At 44.5% G+C, this 18,942-nt stretch overlaps 1 protein-coding gene across 1 annotated transcript; it reads left to right on the forward strand.

Moving 5' to 3' along the window:
• The first annotated feature begins 940 nt into the window (after positions 1 to 940).
• On the forward strand, positions 941 to 17,294 carry CYP2U1 (cytochrome P450 family 2 subfamily U member 1). Its single transcript, XM_084625811.1, has 5 exons — positions 941 to 1,469; positions 9,368 to 10,003; positions 13,671 to 13,832; positions 15,729 to 15,896; positions 16,430 to 17,294. The coding sequence occupies exons 1-5, from the start codon at positions 1,058 to 1,060 to the stop codon at positions 16,606 to 16,608; spliced, it is 1,557 nt and encodes a 518-aa protein (XP_084481937.1). The 5' UTR covers positions 941 to 1,057; the 3' UTR covers positions 16,609 to 17,294.
• Positions 17,295 to 18,942: the final 1,648 nt, after the last annotated feature.

Genomic DNA, 18,942 nt, shown 5'->3' on the forward strand with positions numbered 1-18,942 from the left:
CCATGCCCATCCCAGATGTGATAACCAGTCCTGCCCCTCTGGGTCCTGCTCTTGCCTCTATCCCACCTTGCACCAACTGTGTGCAGTGCACAGGCAGTGACAGAGGGGCAGAAACATGGATCAGTCCCCCCCCCCCGCTCTATATTTCCACTGCAGAGGTGCTAGCCCCCATTCCTCCCACCTCTGGTTTTGCTGTTCCTCAAACTATGTCTGTCTTTGGGACATTGTCACCAGTGGTGGCCCACCAGAGCTTCACGGTGATTCAGCACATAAGTGCTTTGGTAAATAGGGATGGACTGAGGCACATGCTTAAGGTTGATGTGCTTAATTTATTCCTTTAAAAGGGATTTAAAGTGAAAGAAACTAAGGCTTCTTTACTTCTGAATAAGAGCATCCACACAGGGGGCTGATGCACTTTAGCTAATGCACTTTAAATTCGTGCCTTTAGTTAATCTGGTTTAATGTTCCTGAGTGTCTCTGAGCAGAGGTACCCCCAGACTGTTACGCTGGTTTTAATTATTAGCACACCAAGGTGCCACGGGAGTGGGTGGGGTCCAGAGAAAAATGAAAGCGGATATTTACTGACCCTATTTATAGACCGTCCCATTGCCAAATATCTGAATATCTAGGAGTCGCTGAATGGATTAGACAGGTGCCAAGTTCCTTCTTTCCCCTCTGCCTGCCACCACCCTGGGCAGGAACTGCAAAGCAACGGTTGGGGGCGGGGACCATAATTCAACCAGAGCCTTGCGCTGCTTTAATTGCTCTCTTCCCACCGCCGATCTCTTTGCGGGGCTGGGGGCCCCTGAGCGGAGGCAGGACTAAGGAGAAGCCTGGGGGCGGGGGTCTGGGGAGAGGGAACCCCCCGAGGCTGGGGACGTCACGCGGCCCACTGTGGAGCGGAGCCGGGGACTCCCCCCGGCTTCTGGGACGAGCGGCGACGGCCAGAGCTCCGCCCGCAGCCGGAGGCGGCCAACCCCCGGACGCGAGGCGGGCGGGGCGCTGGCTGGCTGGCTGTAGCCGCGCCTCCGGGAGGTGGCGGCGCTCCCGGGGCTGGATGGCCTGGGGGGGGCTGTCGGGCTGGCCCTGGCCGCCCCGGGACCCCGTCTGCTGCGCGCTGCTGGCGGCCGCCGGGCTCTTCCTGGGGCTCTACTGGCTGCTGAGCCGCCCGCCCCGGGGGCTCCCGCCGGGCCCCAGACCCTGGCCGCTGGTGGGCAACTTCGGCTTCGCGCTGCTGCCCGGGCCGCTGCGGAAGAAGTGGCAGGGGGGCTCCCGGACGCTCTCCCCGCACCTGCTCCTGACCGGCCTGGCCAAGGTCTACGGCAGCGTCTTCAGCCTCTTCGTGGGCAGCCGCCCCATGATCGTGCTCAGCGACTTCGAGGCGGTGCGGGAGGCGCTGGTCACCAAGGCCGAGGTGTTCAGCGACCGGCCCAGCATCCCCATCGTGGCCATCCTCACCAAGAAGAAGGGTGAGCGCAGGGCCTGGGGGAGCAGCCCAGCGAGCCCCCCGCCCGGCTCGGCCACTGTCCTGGCGCCGGACGGCCGGGGCTGCAGATCCAGGGGTGCCTCCCCTTGCATTGCACGGGGGTCCCTGCAGGAGGGAAATGTGGGCTCCCTTCGAGGTGGAGCGTCCTCTCCAGGCAGGTCTTCCCAACCGGCCTTGTGGGAGGGGGTGCCAAGAAAGGGGCAAACCTCACCTCTCCAAACAGGAAAGCCCCTAGCCCTGGTAATGGAGCCTAAAGGGGTGGCCGGATGGATTTCTTATCCTCACAACAAAAAAGGTTTGAGACACAGTGCGGGGAAGAGATTGGTCTTTATTTCCTGGCCTCAGTCAGTTGACATGGGTCAGATGATTAAAGGTCCCATGGCAGCCAGGGTCAATAGCCACTGACTGTGGTGGCTGTTGTCACTTCCCTTCCCCATGTACGCCGGTACAAACAAGCATAAGACAAAATGTGTCGGGGTGTAGGGTGTATCCCGAGGAACTGGCTTGCTTACCTTTCCCAAAAGTCTTAGGCCCTGCTTGCAGGGAGGAAGTATGGTGTCACAGAGGCCTCATCTACACTCAAAGTTGAGTCAACCCAGCCACGTCACTCAGGGCTGTGAAAAATCCACATCCCTGAGTGACGTAGTGAAGTTGGCCTAGCCCCTGGGGTAGACAGTGCTAGGTCGACGGAAGAATTCTTCTTTTGACCTAGCTACTGCCTCTTGGGGAGGTGGATTAACTAAGCCGACTGGAGAACCCCTCTTGTCATTGTAATGAGTGTCTACAATGAGCGCTATAGCAATGCTGCTTTAGTGTTTAAAGTGCAGACAAGCTCTAAGTCACTGAATCGGGCCTTAAGATATCTGGGTTCAATGATCAGATCTACCACAGACTTCCTACAAGGCTTGTGCAAGACTCTCTCCCTCTTTATTCCCCATCTTTAAAATTGGGAGAACAGTATTTATGTACGTAACAGGGGGAGGTAGTACAGTAAATTCATTACTTTTTTGCAAGATGTTTGGATACGACAGTGATGGGTTGGGACCTACATAGATAAGAGTTGGATAGAAATTAGTTATATTTAGGCCTGGTCTATGCTAGAAAATTAGGTTGGCTTTTCTACCTTAGTTGAGTGAAATATCCACACCTCTGGGCACCATAGTTAAACCAACCTAAGTACCCCTGTAGACAGCGCTAGGTTGACAGAAGAATTCTTCCATTGACCTAGCTACTGCCTCTCATGGAGATGAATTACCTATGCCATCGGCAAGCTCTGCAGTGGCATGGCTGCAACCGTACAGCTGTCTCTCTCTAGCATTTAAACTGTACACAAGCCCTTAGTGGGGATGAATGAGAAGAACAAAGACTGTTTTGTATTATTAGTCTAGTGTCCAAGACTTGATATATTTAGTTCTAGATCAGTGCTAGAATATCACTATCATTCTGAGGGGCCAATGACCTCTAATCTGTCCCATGTCCATCATGCTGGTATCTTGAGTGTACATCAATTACATGAAATAAGTGGTTTCCTGACAGGGGGGGTGAGAGTTCTTAGGTTTTGGCACATCTTACTTTTGGGAAATCTAGGTTATAGAGGGGGAGTTTTGTATTTTGTCCTGACTGTGGCATGTTCTGCAATCCAATCCAGACATGGAGCTCCATGTCTGAGGGCTGGCTTCTGCGAGCTCTTCCCTGTCTCTTGTGAATTTCATCCATTGATGTTTTTCATTGTTTCTAATGAGTATAATAGATTTGGTGGCTCTTGATCTCAGAAGTAGTCCAGGTGTGGCCCCACTGAGGGCTTTAAATGTCAAGGCCAGAAGTTTGAATTTGGTCTGTATCTCGGGGAGCCAGTGAAATGTGCAAAGTCTCAAGGTGACGTGGTTGTGTGGGCTAGAAAGCAAGTTGCTGCATTTTTAACCAGCTTTTGATTTTATCAGACTTTAAGTTCTGATGCCTTGTGAACCAGGGCTGAAAAATTCACTGGACTCCTAGTAACCAGATGTGAAAGGTTGGGGCAAGAATGCTAAAGGCCTATGGTAGCATCTTTTCTCCTCTTTGGACCTCTTGGTTGCTATGTATACTTGAGGGGTAACTATCAACTGTCCCTCCCATGGAAAATTTTGGTGGCTGTTAGGATAGAGAGTGTCTGTCGCTCTCCCAGCCTCCGTTTGTTGGGTCCTCTCATGAATAACTTCAGTGCCTGCCTCTGCTGCTGTCTGTAGCTTTCTTGAGCAGCAGCAGTGGATAGAAAATGGAGTGATCTTTGACCATTTCACTGCAACCCACCAAGTTCTGAATAGAAGCTATGAAACTAACTGTTTCTGTTAGCCCATATGTACACTACACTAACATTTTTCTTCACATTTTCCACCAGTAAACTGCCAGAGCTCAGCTACACCCTTGGCAGCAATGTGGGGCATTAATGTAGACTGGCAGCTTCTGGCAACCTCTGTTTTAACCACCACATCATCCAGACCTGCTCTGAGTGTTAGACAAGGTGGTGATAAAAGCACCAGCAGCAAGTCCATCTTAGCATTCGCACCATTGCTGTGGCCACTGAAGCTGCACCAGTGGCTATGCAATGATGAGAAGGCTGATGAGAAATGCTAGTGGAAACAAGGCCTACAGGTACAGCTGTTAGTTTTTTGTCAACAAGGTGAGATGAGGTCTGTGTTGTGTCCTCTGCAGTTTTTCTGCTACAAAACGAAGGCTGGACCATAGCTCTTTAATACTACCATACACCTTAATTCAATAGGATAGCTGGTGTATTTGGGGAAAATCTGGGCAGGTAACCCATAATAAATACTTCTATAGGGCACATCCCTATATATCATCCCTAATGCCTCACTCTCCATGCTTCTCCTGTAATCCAATCCAAATTTTTAACAAAGAGCCTACATTTTCAGTTGAATGTAACTACTGTATTTGTCCTATTTACATTACCATAAAGAGTTACATTTTTATTTCATAAACAAATACATGATGCAAATTGCCTGGAAAGTAAACATGATACATGTATTGTTTTTTGTAATGCACATTCCCCATAGACAAATGCCACCAAAAAGTAACAATTCTCTTGCTTCTCTATGTACTGATATAATTGATCTTAGATAAAGTTAATCCTGAAACCATAAATAAGTTAATTAAGTTCATCATCTCGTCTAAAAACTTGTTGTGGTGACTATTACAACTTCATTTCTGGATTTAACCCAGAAGTCATGTTGACATAATTTAAAGTACATAGATTTGTGTTTTATGGGAGGTCACCAAACTCTGTGACAGTATTTGAAATTCTGACCCCCCCACTGAACAAAGGTTTTGATACATATTCTTAGCTTGCGATGATGCCTTTAGTCTCTGTATTCCAGATAAATCAAGGCAATTTAAGGTCGTGACCCTGCAGTCTGGCCCACATGGGTGGACCACTATTGAAGCCACTGGGGCTCCACACAGAGAGCCTAAGCCTGCCCGTCTAACTAGCACTGATATTAACTTGTGTGAAAAACCTTTGTCGTATATATTGAAATAATAAGGGAGAAAATATACAGTTTCTCCCTTTATTGTTTCCATTTTTTACCTTATCTTGTCAGTGTAAACTACAAAGTGTGGTTAGGCTTGGGTCCCCCTCTCTGCAGCTTTATGGTGTATAAAGAAGAGACAGAAGATTTTCCCCTGCTGTATGGTTGCATTCTCCTTTCTCCCATCACTGTAGAAATATTGGCAACATTAAGTACGGTCTTCCATGTTGTAGGAGCGGGCAAACTTTTTGGCCTGAGGGCCACATCGGGTTTCTGAAATTGTATGGAGGGCTGGTTAGGGGAGGCTGTGCCTCCCCAAAGAGCCAGGTGTGGCCCTGCCCCATGTGACTCCCCCCCCCCTCCCCCCCCGGTGGTCCCCCCGGGACTCCTTGCCCATCCACACACCCTGCCGCCCGGGAACACTGCCAACCTCATCCAACCCCTCCTCTCATTCCTGACTGCCCTGCCGGATCCCTGCCCCATCCAACCACCCCTTCTCCCTGACCGCCTGCACTGGGTCAGGTCGCAGCTCAGCAGCTGCGCTGCCTGGCAAGAGCTTGCAGCCTGGCCCCACCACCCAGAGCATTGCACCGGTGGCGCAGTGAGCTGAGGCTGCGGGGGAGGGGAACAGCAGAGGAGGGGCAGGGTGCTAGCCTTCTGGGCCAGGTGCTCAGGGGCCAGGCAGGAGGGTCCCACGGGACAGATGTGGCCCACAGGCTGTAGTTTGCCCACTGTTGTAGTAGTTGTTGGAAGACATCTTGGATAACTCAGAAATATATACTGGGAGATTTCTGAGCCCATAGCTGAACGGTTGTATGGGTTTCTGCCATAAGTGGTAGGCCTTGCCTATAGATGTGGAGGTTTCTTGGTTCGGGCTTTTTGGCCAAAAAACCCAACCTCTCACTGATATAACTCCAACAGTGGTAGCAATGGTGTGAACTCTAGCATTATGAACATAGAAGCCTAATAAGACTGTCTAATTCTCGTTGCTTGATGCATTTTTATGGCTTCTTCAAATTCTTCCTTGTATACACCCATTCCTGGGTACACTTGGCTCTCGGCTCATGTACAGAGCAAGTGCTGTTTTCCCTAGCTGCTTTTTTCAGTGATCTTCTGTTAATAAACAAAAGTGCTGAATTACTCCTCTTTATTGTTACCTGGCACTCAGCCAATGGGTTCAGGTTTCTTCTCTGATGTTGCTCTAACCTAGTGCTATTTTAATCTGTTTCTCCATCTCTGTTAGTTTTTGCCTATAGTAAGCTAGTTGTCAGTGCTTCCAAATGAGCTGGGATTTTTGTGTTTTTGATGATCTCATATGACAGTCTTCTCTGTGGAATGATGTCTGAAAAATCTTTTTAGACTAGAACCTCGGAGTTATGAACACTTTGGGAATGGAGGTTGTGCGTAACTGAACAAAACGTTACGGTATTCTTTCAAAAGTTTACAACTGAACATTGACTTCATACAGCTTTGAAACTTTACTATGCAAAAGAAAAATGCTGTTTTCCCTTCATTTTTTTAGTAGCTTACATTTAATACGTTTACTATATTAGCTTTTTTTGTTTTGTTTTGTCTCTGCTACTGCCTGATTGCATACTTCCAGTTCCAAATGAGGTGTATGGTTGACTGGTCAGTTCCTAACTCTGAGGTTCTACTATAATATGAAATTGGGACAGTCTCAGTTCGCCAGATCAGCTTTTAATGCATAAATTGAAGGGAGTTTGCTCCCTTAAAAGATTATGAGACTGTCTTCACCTGTGGATGGTATTCATGTCCTCAGACTACTCTTTCCCCCGCCCCTCTTCTGGAGTCAGGAAAAGGTTGTGTTGAATTGTGGTTTGGTTTTGTTGTCGTACTTGCTTTAGGCCAAGATAGAAGTGTTCTGTTTCACTGGAATGATTAATACGTTCTTGGTCGATTTCAGTATCAGATGTGCCTTAGTTTTTCACCTGTCCTAGTTGATGTTACTGCTGCTACCTAGAAACACTGCCCTGGGGAGGGTAATCTGACAAGCTAAGAAAACCAACAAAAACAAAAAGTGTTCTGTACAGAGAATGTATTGCTGAGAAGCTGTTCTTCAAGGCATATTTATAGGAGACAAAATGAGGTTCATTTGAACACCTGTTCACTCAGTTGGTATAGTACAGTGACTTTTTTCTTAATCAAGTACTGATCATAATACTTCAAGATCTTTGTAACTAAACAGTGAGTTCAGATTTTTCAGCCTAATGCAGTCACTTTAATAGATAGTTCAGTCAGAAAATCTAATCATGAAGACCACATACCAATCTTCATTTTGCCCTTTCATATCTCTTAGATTGTCCTGAGTCTGAATAGTTTACATTCTCTTGGCATATACTATTCTTGGTACATTATTATACCCACTCTTTTAAATAACTTTTCTGGATTTATTTTAGGGTTATAACTCATTTTCATGTTTAGAGTTTCGACTTTTAGGTCCTTTTATCAAAATGTGGATGCCTATCCAGTATCCAGAAGACATACCTTTCTGTTACCAATTTCTAATGGCCACTGAGTTTCTCTCTTGTGTTTATATATCTGGCCATTTGTTAAATTAGGTATTAAACTCTTATCAAAGTGCCTGTCACAAATCAATTAATTTTAAAAAAAAAATCTTTGAAACTTAACATTAATAGTGAAACATGTGGTTGTCATGAAGCTTTTGTGAAACAAACTGCTCTTTCTAAGAAAACATAATGTGAATTCACCATAAGTAGCACTAAAATATTGTTTCTTGCTCTGGTGGCTTAAAATACTTTTCCAAGTTACTCTGAGGTTTAGATTAATTTGGTTAAGTCACTGTAGATTGCCCTCCTCTGATATAAACAAAACAAAAAACTGGCTAACTACGGCCCGCGGGCCACATCTGGCCCATGGGACCGTGCTTCCCAGCCCTTGAGCTCCTGACTGGGGAGGCTAGTTCCTGGCCCCTCCCCCGCTGTCCCCCCTCACCCGCAGTTACGCTGCTGCGTGGGCAGCGGGGCTGTGAGCTCCTGCTGCTCTGAGTGTCATGGTAAGGGGGCGGCAGCAGCGGTGTGCGTGTGCAGCAGCAAAGGGGGTTGGGTAGAGGGTCCTGGGGGGCAGTCAGAGGACAGGGAGCAGGAGGCGGTTGGATGAGGCGGAGGTTCTGGGGCGGGGTGGTCGGGGGGCCTTTTAGGGGTGGGGGTGTGGATAGGGAGCAGGGGGGTTGCATGCGGGTAGGGTCCCGGGGGAGGGGGTGGTCAGGGGACAAGGAGTTGTGGGGGTTGGATGGGTTGGAGGTTCTGAGGGGGGCAGGAAGTGGGTGGGGTGAATAGAGCATGGGGGCCAGGCTGTTTGGGGAGCACAGCCTTCCCTACCCGGCCCTCCATATAGTTTCACACCCTGATGTGGCCCTCGGGCCAAAACGTTTGCCCACCCCTGGTTTATATAGTTAGTACTATAAATGTGTACAGCGTCTATTGTCAAATCCAACAAGATGTATCTATTTGCATGTAAATTAATATTTATAGTTGACTCCAAAGAAGCCCATGAACAAAAAAAAGTTTAAAGTATTGACTCGGGGTAGATTTCATAATAAGAAATGCCCATGGAGAGCATGTATCTAATGTTTTGAAAACTCCCTAGTGATGCAAATCCAAGGGCATTTCTACCAAGAAGTTTTAAATACACAGTCACCTTCCCAGTCTGTTTGCAGCTTTTATATCCTGTTGCCTAATTGTTTCATAAAAATGTAGGGGTTAACTTGAATTTTGTCTTTGATGGGAGTTGCATGCACACAGACAGTACTGGGAGGTGTGTACCATAGAGAGAGTCGTCCCGTAATGTTACAGTGCAGAACAAATTGTGTTTGAATATTTGGTTTTCTCCATCTTGCTCATGGCACTTGTGTGGGAGGTCCCCCTTTTTTTTTTTTTTCTTTTCTTTTTGTTTAAAGGGTTACTGCTAACGTATGTCCAAAATTTGACATTCCTGTGAAATGCTTACAAGATGGTAAGCAATAATAATAGTTCTATAGTGCCTTCCAACTGAGGATCTCAAAACGTATTACAGACATTAATTAAGCCTGTTGAGGTAGCCATTATATCCAATTTACAGATTGGAAAACTGAGGTACAGAGTTGCCCAAGGCCATATAAGAAGTCTTAGATAGAGCTGGAACAGAGTCATCTTTCTCTGGCTGCTAGTTCTGTGCCTTGATCACATGACTCGCCTTCATTTTTGGAAAGTTCCTGATCTGGTTGTGAGGGTTTTTTTTTCTTTGTTTTGTTTTTGGGTGCGGGAAGTGGAATTAAATGTGTCACCTTGAGAATATAGCTGCTCAATATGGGATTCACTTTTTTTTTTTTTTCTTTTTTCAGGTGTCGTTTTTGCACCATATGGTCCAGTATGGAGGCAACAGAGGAAGTTTTCTCACTCAACTCTTCGTCATTTTGGATTAGGAAAGCATAGCCTGGAACCCAAAATCATTGAAGAACTGAAGTATGTGAAGGAAGAAATGCTAAGATACGGAAAGGATCCATTTAACCCCTTTCCCATTATCAGCAACTCTGTGTCCAATGTTATCTGTTCTATGGCCTTTGGTAGGCGCTTTGACTATGAAGACATTGAGTTTAAGACCATGCTAAGTCTCATGTCACGTGCGCTAGAGATAAGTGTAAATAGCCATGTACTTCTGGTCAATATTTGCCCTTGGCTGTATTATCTTCCCTTTGGCCCTTTCAGAGAACTGAGACAAATTGAGTTGGATGTCACAGCTTTTCTAAAGAAAATAATTGCACAGCACAGGGACACCCTGGATAGAGAAAATCCCAGAGACTTCATCGATATGTATCTCCTGCAAGTGGAAGAAGAGCGAGAGAGCAACAGTGAGAGCAGCTTTAATGAAGACTACCTGTTTTTTATCATTGGTGACCTCTTCATCGCAGGTACTGACACCACTACCAACACATTGCTTTGGTGTCTGCTCTATATGTCTCTCCACCCGGAAACACAAGGTAAATGAGACTTTTCTAACAGTACTTATTCTACACTGGACTACAAGACTGTGTTGTTGGTTTTGTATAGGGCTGTATTTTATCAGGAAGGCAAACAGGCAAGTAACCCAAAATTTTGTTAATCTGAAATTCAAGTTATAAATAGGTATAAGTAACTTAAAGGGCTAATACTCAGTAGATCACCTCAATATCCTAGTTTTATTATATATGTAATAAAATCAAATACAAGTCGTCCGTCCCCCCCCAAAAAAAACACATAAGTGCCCCAAATGGCATTAACGTTGCCTACGCAATCCCTGCCATACTGTGCATTTGCCATTAAGTTTTCTAGATATGTATCTAAGGCAAGTATTGCAGCTAGTTGACATGTCAAACTTGGATACATTGATGTTTTGGCCAGGAACCCCCTCTCTAGGTTTCAGAGCCTGAATTCCAGCCCGAGCTGCAATATCTACTAGACAAAGAAGGTTTAAAGTACGAGGCACTGTGACGTGGCTGTAGTAAGTTTTGCCTACAACACTTCTGTCAGTGCCTCCTAATCTAGAGTAATCTTTTTAAAAAGGTCAAGGTAATAGTTTATTGGAAAATAAATCTTCTTCAGGCAAAGATTGTACAATAGGACAGCAGTTCAGCGTTTTGGAGATAAATGAGTTCGCTCAGTGCTAATTTAAAACATCATTTTATTGCCTGTTGTTAGTTTGGAACAGGAACAGCCAAACACCGTATCACCTAGGGACAAACTCTTTTCTAGGATGTCCATATTTCTTAAAGTAAAAATGGGATGGTCTGGGGCTTGCCCAAGCCATTGCATTACCTGTGTTGACCTTAAGTCTTCCAGCAGCTGTCCCACAATGCCCAATACTGACCGCTCTGGTCACAATTCTGAACTCCACTGCCGAGGGCTCACAGGGAGTGGAAATCGCCCCCCTCCCCCTTAAAACCCTACAAAATTTTTAAATGCATTTTCCTGATTGTCCAGCTTGGAAGTTGGTGAGCACACCTAGCAGTTCTCCATTGTTGTGTGCAATGCCCCAGCTGACCATGCTGGCGGCATGCTCTAGACATGCTCTGTTCTGGAGCAGACAGGAGATATTGGATCTCTTGGGCCTGTGGGGAGAAAAGACTTGGCAGGCACAGCTACAGACCAGCTGTAGAAATGTGGACATCTGAAAGCTGATTGCTCAGGGAATGCAGGAGAAGGGGTAGGATGGGGATCAGCAGCAGTGCCTCATGAAAGCTTGTCTCTGTCACCAACAGAAATCTGTCCAATAAAATATATTTCCTCCCCCAACTTTGTGTGTCTCATAGGAGTTGGGGTATTTTTACCACTTTGGCTAACAGAGCAATAATATGAATGAAAAGCCTTCAAAAAATCACTTCATGGGCTGGGGTTTAGAAGGTTTTTATGAGTTTCGTGTCTTTAGCTTCTTTATCCACTTACACTTGCTAGTAATTTTTCTCTTTTTTGCTGTTGATTTGAACCATTTTTTGTCACTTGTTTCTGACCCCATCTTCTGTTTTGAGACGAGATGACCAGAACTGAGCATAGTATTCTAGGGGAGTGTGCAACATTGATTTATATAACTACACTATCTCCTTACCATATCATGCTTTATACATCATAATATTCTTCTCTGCTTTCATTTGGCCTGCCTGGGAGTCTTGCTGTGCCACCTCTTGTTCCTGACCATGAGGCTTCTTCAGCTCTTATGAGGAAGCAGCATGGTCAGGCAGTTCACAGAAGTAGCACTTGCTGGGGGCAAACTTTTTCTGTTAAGGAAGAAGCTGGGCTAGAAGGGAGGCAAGGTGAAGAGAAAGAGTTGGTTCTCGCTATCTGCTGGAAGGAGGAGCCCCACTTTTAGCTCTTGTGGGAGCTAAAGAGGGAGAGACATGGGGGAGGAGGAAGAGAGAGAGAAAGGAAAGAGACATACGTGATCAAAACTAACTGGGCTCCAGTCCTATCTGGATTCCAAAGATAAGTATATTTGTCCAGGATCTGAGGGACTTTTAAGTACTGATTTTTTTTTAATTAAGCAAAGATAATGTAGCAGTTTTGATCTGCTGTTAGCTTAAAAAGTCAAGAAATCTTGCACCTTGCAGTCAGCAGTGCAAACAGGGCAAGGCATCTAGGTGGTTTTATTACAGTCTCACAAACCTCTGCAGGATCTACAGACTGCACCATGGGGATACAACACTTTGGTGACATAGTGTGTGTAGACAAGTGAACAACCCGGAGATGGCTCATCCTCAAAATAAAATTATTTTCTGCCCCTTGAAAACTGTTTTCCATTGAACCACTCTGAAAATGCCAGAAGGATCAGAATCAAGGATCAGAATCTATCAAAGTGAAAAGCAACTCTGGTATTCTAAAAAGAAAAGGAGTACTTGTGGCACCTTAGAGACTAACCCATTTATTTGAGCATGAGCTTTCGTGGTTCCACGGTATGCATCCAATGAAGTGAGCTGTAGCTCACGAAAGCTCATGCTCAAATAAATGGGTTAGTCTCTAAGGTGCCACAAGTACTCCTTTTCTTTTTACGAAGACAGACTAACACGGCTGTTACTCTGAAATCTGGTATTCTAAACAGGCAAATGGGTAACTCACTGCCATCACTGCAAAAAAGTTTTTCACTTTGTGTTCCTCATTTGAGCAGCAATTTCCTTAACAAATCCATAGATGGCAGCACGTGTCTGTTTAGCAAGTGACAATTGCTGAATCCCTTTCCCTGCCTTAGTGGTAATACACAGAACTTTTTCTTATGCTGACTGAGCAGATAATTAACCTTAAATCACAGTTGAGGAGATGGCAGGTCTAATGCTGAAAGGTAGAACTGGCAAGCAAAACAACCACTACAGGCACAGGGTTTCCAGGGAAGTTGTGGATAACTAATATTAGCTATTACTTAAAATCCAAACTGTGTTATTTGGTTATTTTTTCCCCTCTGGCCTGCCCTTCATCTTTTGCTTGTCTTTTTAGGTTGAGAGTTCTTTGGGGCAGGGTCTCCATCTTCATAGTGTGGAAAGCACCTAGTGAATGCTGCTGTAGTGAGCTTAATACTATGTGAGGAGCCCTCAATGCTATGATAAATAGATTGAAAGAAGGAGCTTGCACCTTCCTCCATTACTTTGGGCTTGATATACATGAATGGGTAGGATAGAGAGTCGGCTTTCAGTTATCCTTTGGTAGGTTGGGTGAGATGGGGCAAGGAGGAAAGAGAAAGTGGGTAGAAACTTTTGGGTTTTAAAAGGGCTCTTTCCCTTGTCTCAGGGGTTGCACAGCCTTCCTCCTGGGGGCCTGTGGTTCTCAGTCCTGGAAGCTCCTTTCCTTTGGGAGAGGCTCTCTCTCTGTGAGCATCTACCTATAACTGAGCTCTGATGACCTTTTATTGGCCCATGTGCTCATTAGCCAGATGGGATCTTTAATTTAGCTCCTCATGGGTAGTCTGGGCACAGACTCCCTTTAAAGGACCAGCAACCTCTGAACTCTCATTAGAAAACTCCTATGCTCTTGGCTGCCTAGAAGTGAAAGTCTCTAGCTATCCTATTATCAGTACCTATAGTTTTCCTCAACTATATCGTGATTGATGGTAATGTAAATATGAAAGTGCGACAGTGCCTTTGCACCTAGTTTTCATCTTTCTCTTTACTCCTCCCTTCTTTTGCATAGAAAAGGTTCATGCAGAAATTGAACTGGTCATCGGGCATGACAGAGCTCCTTCTCTCACTGACAAGACTCATATGCCCTTCACAGAGGCAACCATCATGGAGGTGCAGAGGATGACTGTGGTTGTTCCTCTTTCTGTTCCTCGAATGGCCTCAGAAACTGCTGGTAAGTGTTTGTATGTTTGTTCATTTGGGGTTTTTTTTTTTTGTTTTTGTTTTTTTACATTTTGTGGCTGAAATGTCTGATGGGACAGATGGTGAGAACTTTATGAAGATTGCAGTTATGCAGATATAGATGTAAATTCAGCGTGTAAAATGCCATCTCTTTAGAAAGAAGGGCTAGGAATGTTCATCCGATCATCCAAAGTGGTTAACTTAAGATGCCCAAGTATTTCATAATTAGAGTCCTATCCGCTGATGAACAGGAATTGCGTGAGCCTTTGTTGATAGACCCAGCCTTTGAGAACAGTAGAGAGAATCTCTGCTTTAATTTTACAAAAACAAAAAAGTCTCTAGCCCTTTTCCTGGCACAAAGAGTCTTGAAAATATTAACATGATGTAAACCGATTGCTAAAATGGAAAGGAATGTGCTGCTGGTTTTTATTTCTACAGAAAACAATAATCTCTCCAAAGTCCTCTTGCTGGTCCCTATTGTCAGGGGTGTGATGGTGGTAGACAGGAATGGGTTAACCTATGTGGGAGGTGTAGCAAAAAAATCATCTTGCAAGCCACCCAAAAGCATATCCTTCTTTAAATATTTTTTAACATCTGCTACAGTGATGCTGGCTGCCTCAAGGAGAATTCCCTCCTTTTGTCCCCCAGCAGTGTCTCAAGGTGGTCTTGGAGAGATGAACTACATAGTTCCCTTTACCTTCTGCTAGACTCTACAACAGTGTATGTGGAGGAGGAGAGCTGATGCCAAACCACTGCTGCTTTGAGTGGGATTCCTGTAGCTGTTACAGGCAGACCCTCTCCTTGCCAACGTTTGCCTTCCCCTCAGAGTCTTACGAGCTGACACTGGGTGCTCTGGCCTGGAGCTCTGACACCTCCAGCACAAAGCCAGAAAGAATCCAACTGACCACTGAACTGGACATTAGAGGGGACATCATCCCCACCCAGTCAAATAGCTTGCAGACAGACTGCAGGACAAATTGCTGGTTGCAGTTAGCTTTTGTGGGATGGCCTGCCAGCTCTGATAAACAGCTGCCAGATAGGGGAGCCTCAGTGAATTACTAGGAACCAGAAAGGGGAAACATGATAGGCCAAGACTTACTAGACTGGAGATTGGGTAGGATTACGTGTGTGAGGATGGGGAGGGGAAGATGAAATTAATGGACATTGGGGAGAGGGCAAGGTTTTTGGAATGGATAGATTTTTGTGGGCAGGGGAATATTGTTGAAGTGGAATACGTTCTGAGGAAGTCCTGTGTTCAGAATGCTGGCAGTATAGGCCTGGTCCAGTCTGTGTTCCTGTGAAACTTTTTGGGTTAGCTTAATGGTTGCAACAGTAGAAGATCTGAAATGTCTCTGCTATTCTAGATAACGGTAAACGATTTTAGTAAACTAAAGGGATTCGTGCACATCATGCAGTGTTTGCTTTGCACTGCATCACTGGTGAATTCTAGTTTTATCAGCATTAGCTAGTCATGGGAGGATCATCCCAATGTAAGGGGTTCTTCTGGTGGGACATCATCTTCTGTTCAATCTTCCTGTCTGCTGCTGGCATGCTGAGTGAGATTTTTTGGAAACATAACATGGCTGGGACTTTCCCACACTCTGTTGATCCCTGACTGTTAGCATAATTTAGTATACTTGGGGCTGCTCTAAGTTGTGCTGAGAGACTAAGCTGGAGCACAGCCAGCCCAGAATCAGGGGAGCACAAGGACCATTGCACCCAGGCTTCCACCCTCTGTCCTGAGATGTGGTGGGTGTTCCTTGCCCATAGCTGAGGATCTGGGCTCTTGTTTAATTACTATAGTCCCTCTTTCATTAAGCATGAAATCTCTCACATTTGCTCCTAACAAACACCTATCAAATCTCCTGTCTCTGTTCTTGTTTTGAAGTGCTACGGGGATATACTGTTCCTAAGGGCAGTGTGATTGTGCCCAACTTGTGGTCAGTGCACAGAGATCCAAATGTATGGGAGAGACCAGATGACTTCCAACCAACAAGATTTCTGGATGAAAATGGCCAGCTAATCAAAAGAGAAACGTTCATTCCTTTCGGAATTGGTAAAATATCTAGATACAGTTGGAATGGGCTTTTTTGTTTAAAGTTTGGGGTGAGAGTTATGCTTCCGAAAAGCCTTTAGCATTTGCCATTTTCTCATTTCATCATAGAAAATATTCATTTTTAAAATAAAATAAAAGTTGAACATATATGGTGCACACTGATTACTTAAGCTTTTTATGTTTTTTTTTAAACCTCTTGGGAGTGTCCAACCCCAGCTGCCTGTTTAAATAAGTGCAACCTTCTCCCAGTAGTTTCCCCAAGATGGATCAGGTGATACTGTTAAAGTGGTTTTACTGCCATAAAGTGTTAAGACTGTACGTGCTTCTAATGTCAAGCAATAAAACCAAATGAAATCCAAACCAAGACTCTGAATCCCAAGTTTAGAAAGTTCAGCTCTGAGTCCTTCTCTGCTTGGGACTAACAAGATTGTAGGGAATTTCCCTAACAAGATTGTAGGGAAATTGTAGGGCTGTAATTGAATGAGTCAACAGTATAAGGATCAGTAATATTTACCTTTCTAACTTCTTGTTAGGTAAACGTGTGTGCATGGGAGAGCAGCTGGCAAAAATGGAGCTGTTCTTGATGTTTGTAAATCTCATGCAAAATTTCACCTTTTTGTATCCCGAGACTGCTACAAAACCAGCCATGGAAGGAAGATTTGGCCTAACTTTAGCTCCATTTCCATTCAATATAATTGCTTTGGAGAGATGAAGAAACTTCAAAAAAGACTAAATGAAGAGATACTGTACTTAGCAAATTCAGCTTTATATTTTTATCATTCTGAGGTATGAAAACATGTTCAATAAAAATGATTGGTGAACATTCCTTGATTATGAACTAGTAACTCAAGTTTAGCTGCTGAATTCCAAAAGTGACTTGATGAGAGCATGTCAGCCAATTTAATATTCTTCGTCTTTTTATTTCTTTAAGATACAGTTTACCCAATCTGCTAACGTTAATTTTGGGGCAAAGGACCAAAATAACACATGACGCTTTACAAGTATCAAGTGTCATTTTGGTCAGTATGTTCTCAAAGTGTTTTGTGTATACACTTGCCAAACAAAAGGAAGGATGTGATCAACTAATACTAAAGGAAGCATAAAATGATTTAAGGGATTTGTATGTTTGTATGAAGAAACATGGTGACTAAATGCTATGTTGCTGAAGAGTGTTAGAAATGACAAGAACAGGGATACTCAGACTAAGGCTCACAAGTGGCTCTTCAATGTTTCTCCTGCGGCTCTTTGCAGCACTAGATGTTAAAACTGTGTGATTTAATTATTAACCAATCAGGATGCTTTTACTATGTTATTAACCAATTGTCGGTGATAAAATAATACTTGGTCAGTCATTTTGGTGGGAGAACTGCATATAATAAACTATATATTTCCACATCATACTATTTAAATATGAGTGTTTTGAAACCATGAATTCACACTACTACTACTGTGGCTCTTTTGGATAATGTCAATTGCTACTTTGGTTTCTGAACCACTGAGGTCTGAGTATGACTGGACTAGACGACACTTTCTGTAACTTGAGAGGATTTTTTATTTTTTAATTTAAGTGACTTCTAATTTATAGATAGGGGCCAAACCAAAATGCCTCACTGGATCCTGGATCAGAACACTCCTGAGTATTGGGAACCTCATGAAAATTCAGGTTCACACTCCAAGGAGAACCCTATCTCATGCGGTCTCTGGGTACGTCTACACAGCCAGTAGGAGCGAGCTTTTGACCGAGTCGATAGACTCGAGCTCACGCTACTGTTCTAGAAATAGCTCTGTAGACAGAGCTTAAGTTGTGGGTTGGCATCTTCCCCCGCCCCCAGGTTTAAGAGCCTGAGCCCCAGCCTGAGTTGCAATGTTGTCATAAATATAAAGGGAAGGGTAACCACCTTACTGTATACAGTGCTATAAAATCCCTCCTGGCCAGAGGCAAAACCCTTTCACTTGTAAAGGGTTAAGAAGCTAAGGTAACCCTGCTGGCACCTGATCTAAAATGGCCAATGAGGGGACAAGATTCTTTCAAATCTGGGGGTGGGGAACAAAGGTTTTGGTCTGTCTGTCTGTCTGATGATTTTGCTGGGAATAGATCAGGAATGCAGCCTTACAACACCTGTAAAGTTAGTAAGTAATCTATAAGTAATCTAGCTAGAAAATGCATTAGATTTTTCTTCTGTTTAATGGCTGGTAAAATAAGCTGTGCTGGAGGGAATGTATATTCCTGTTTTTGTGTCTTTTTGTAACTTAAGGTTTTGCCTAAAGGGATTCTCTATGTTTTGAATCTGATTACCCTGTAAAGTATTTACCATCCTGATTTTACAGAGGTGATTCTTTTACCTTTTCTTTAATTAAAATTCTTCTTTTAAGAACCTGATTGATTTTTCATTGTTCTTAAGATCCAAGGGTTTGGGTCTGTGTTCACCTGTACAAATTGGTGAGGATTCTTATCGAGCCTTCCCCAGGAAAGGGGGTGTAGGGCTTGGGATATTTTGGGGGGAAGATGTCTCCAAGTGGGCTCTTTCCCTGTTCTTTGTTTAACACACTTGGTGGTGGCGGCATACGGTTCAAGGACAAGGCAAAGTTTGTACCTTGAGGAAGTTTTTAACCTAAGCTGGTAAGAATAAGCATAGGGAGTCTTTCATGCAGGTCCCCACATCTGTACCCTAGAGTCAGAGTGGGGAAGGAACCTTGACAAATGTCTACACAGCTATTTGTAGTATGGTAATAACATAAGACTGGCCCTACTGGATCAGACCAAAGGTCCATCTAGCCCAGTACCCTGTTTTCCGACAGTGGCCAGTGCCAGGTGCCCCAGAGGGAATGAGTGTCGCTCATTCCCAGCTTCTGGCAAACAGAGGCTAGGGACACCATGTGGGCCCAAGTCTGTCAATCTGAGCTCAGAGGCTTGCTGCTGTGGACTGTGTAGACCTACACTAATAGGCCAAATTAAAATCCCAGATCCAACAACTATCAAACTGTGAAAGTGAAAAGAAAACTGGAAAATGTATATACAACATGACTATAAAAGAAGAAATAAAAA

Source organism: Lepidochelys olivacea (genome assembly GCF_965140295.1).
Source record: "Lepidochelys olivacea isolate rLepOli2 genome assembly, chromosome: 4".
Taxonomy (NCBI): domain Eukaryota; kingdom Metazoa; phylum Chordata; order Testudines; family Cheloniidae; genus Lepidochelys; species Lepidochelys olivacea.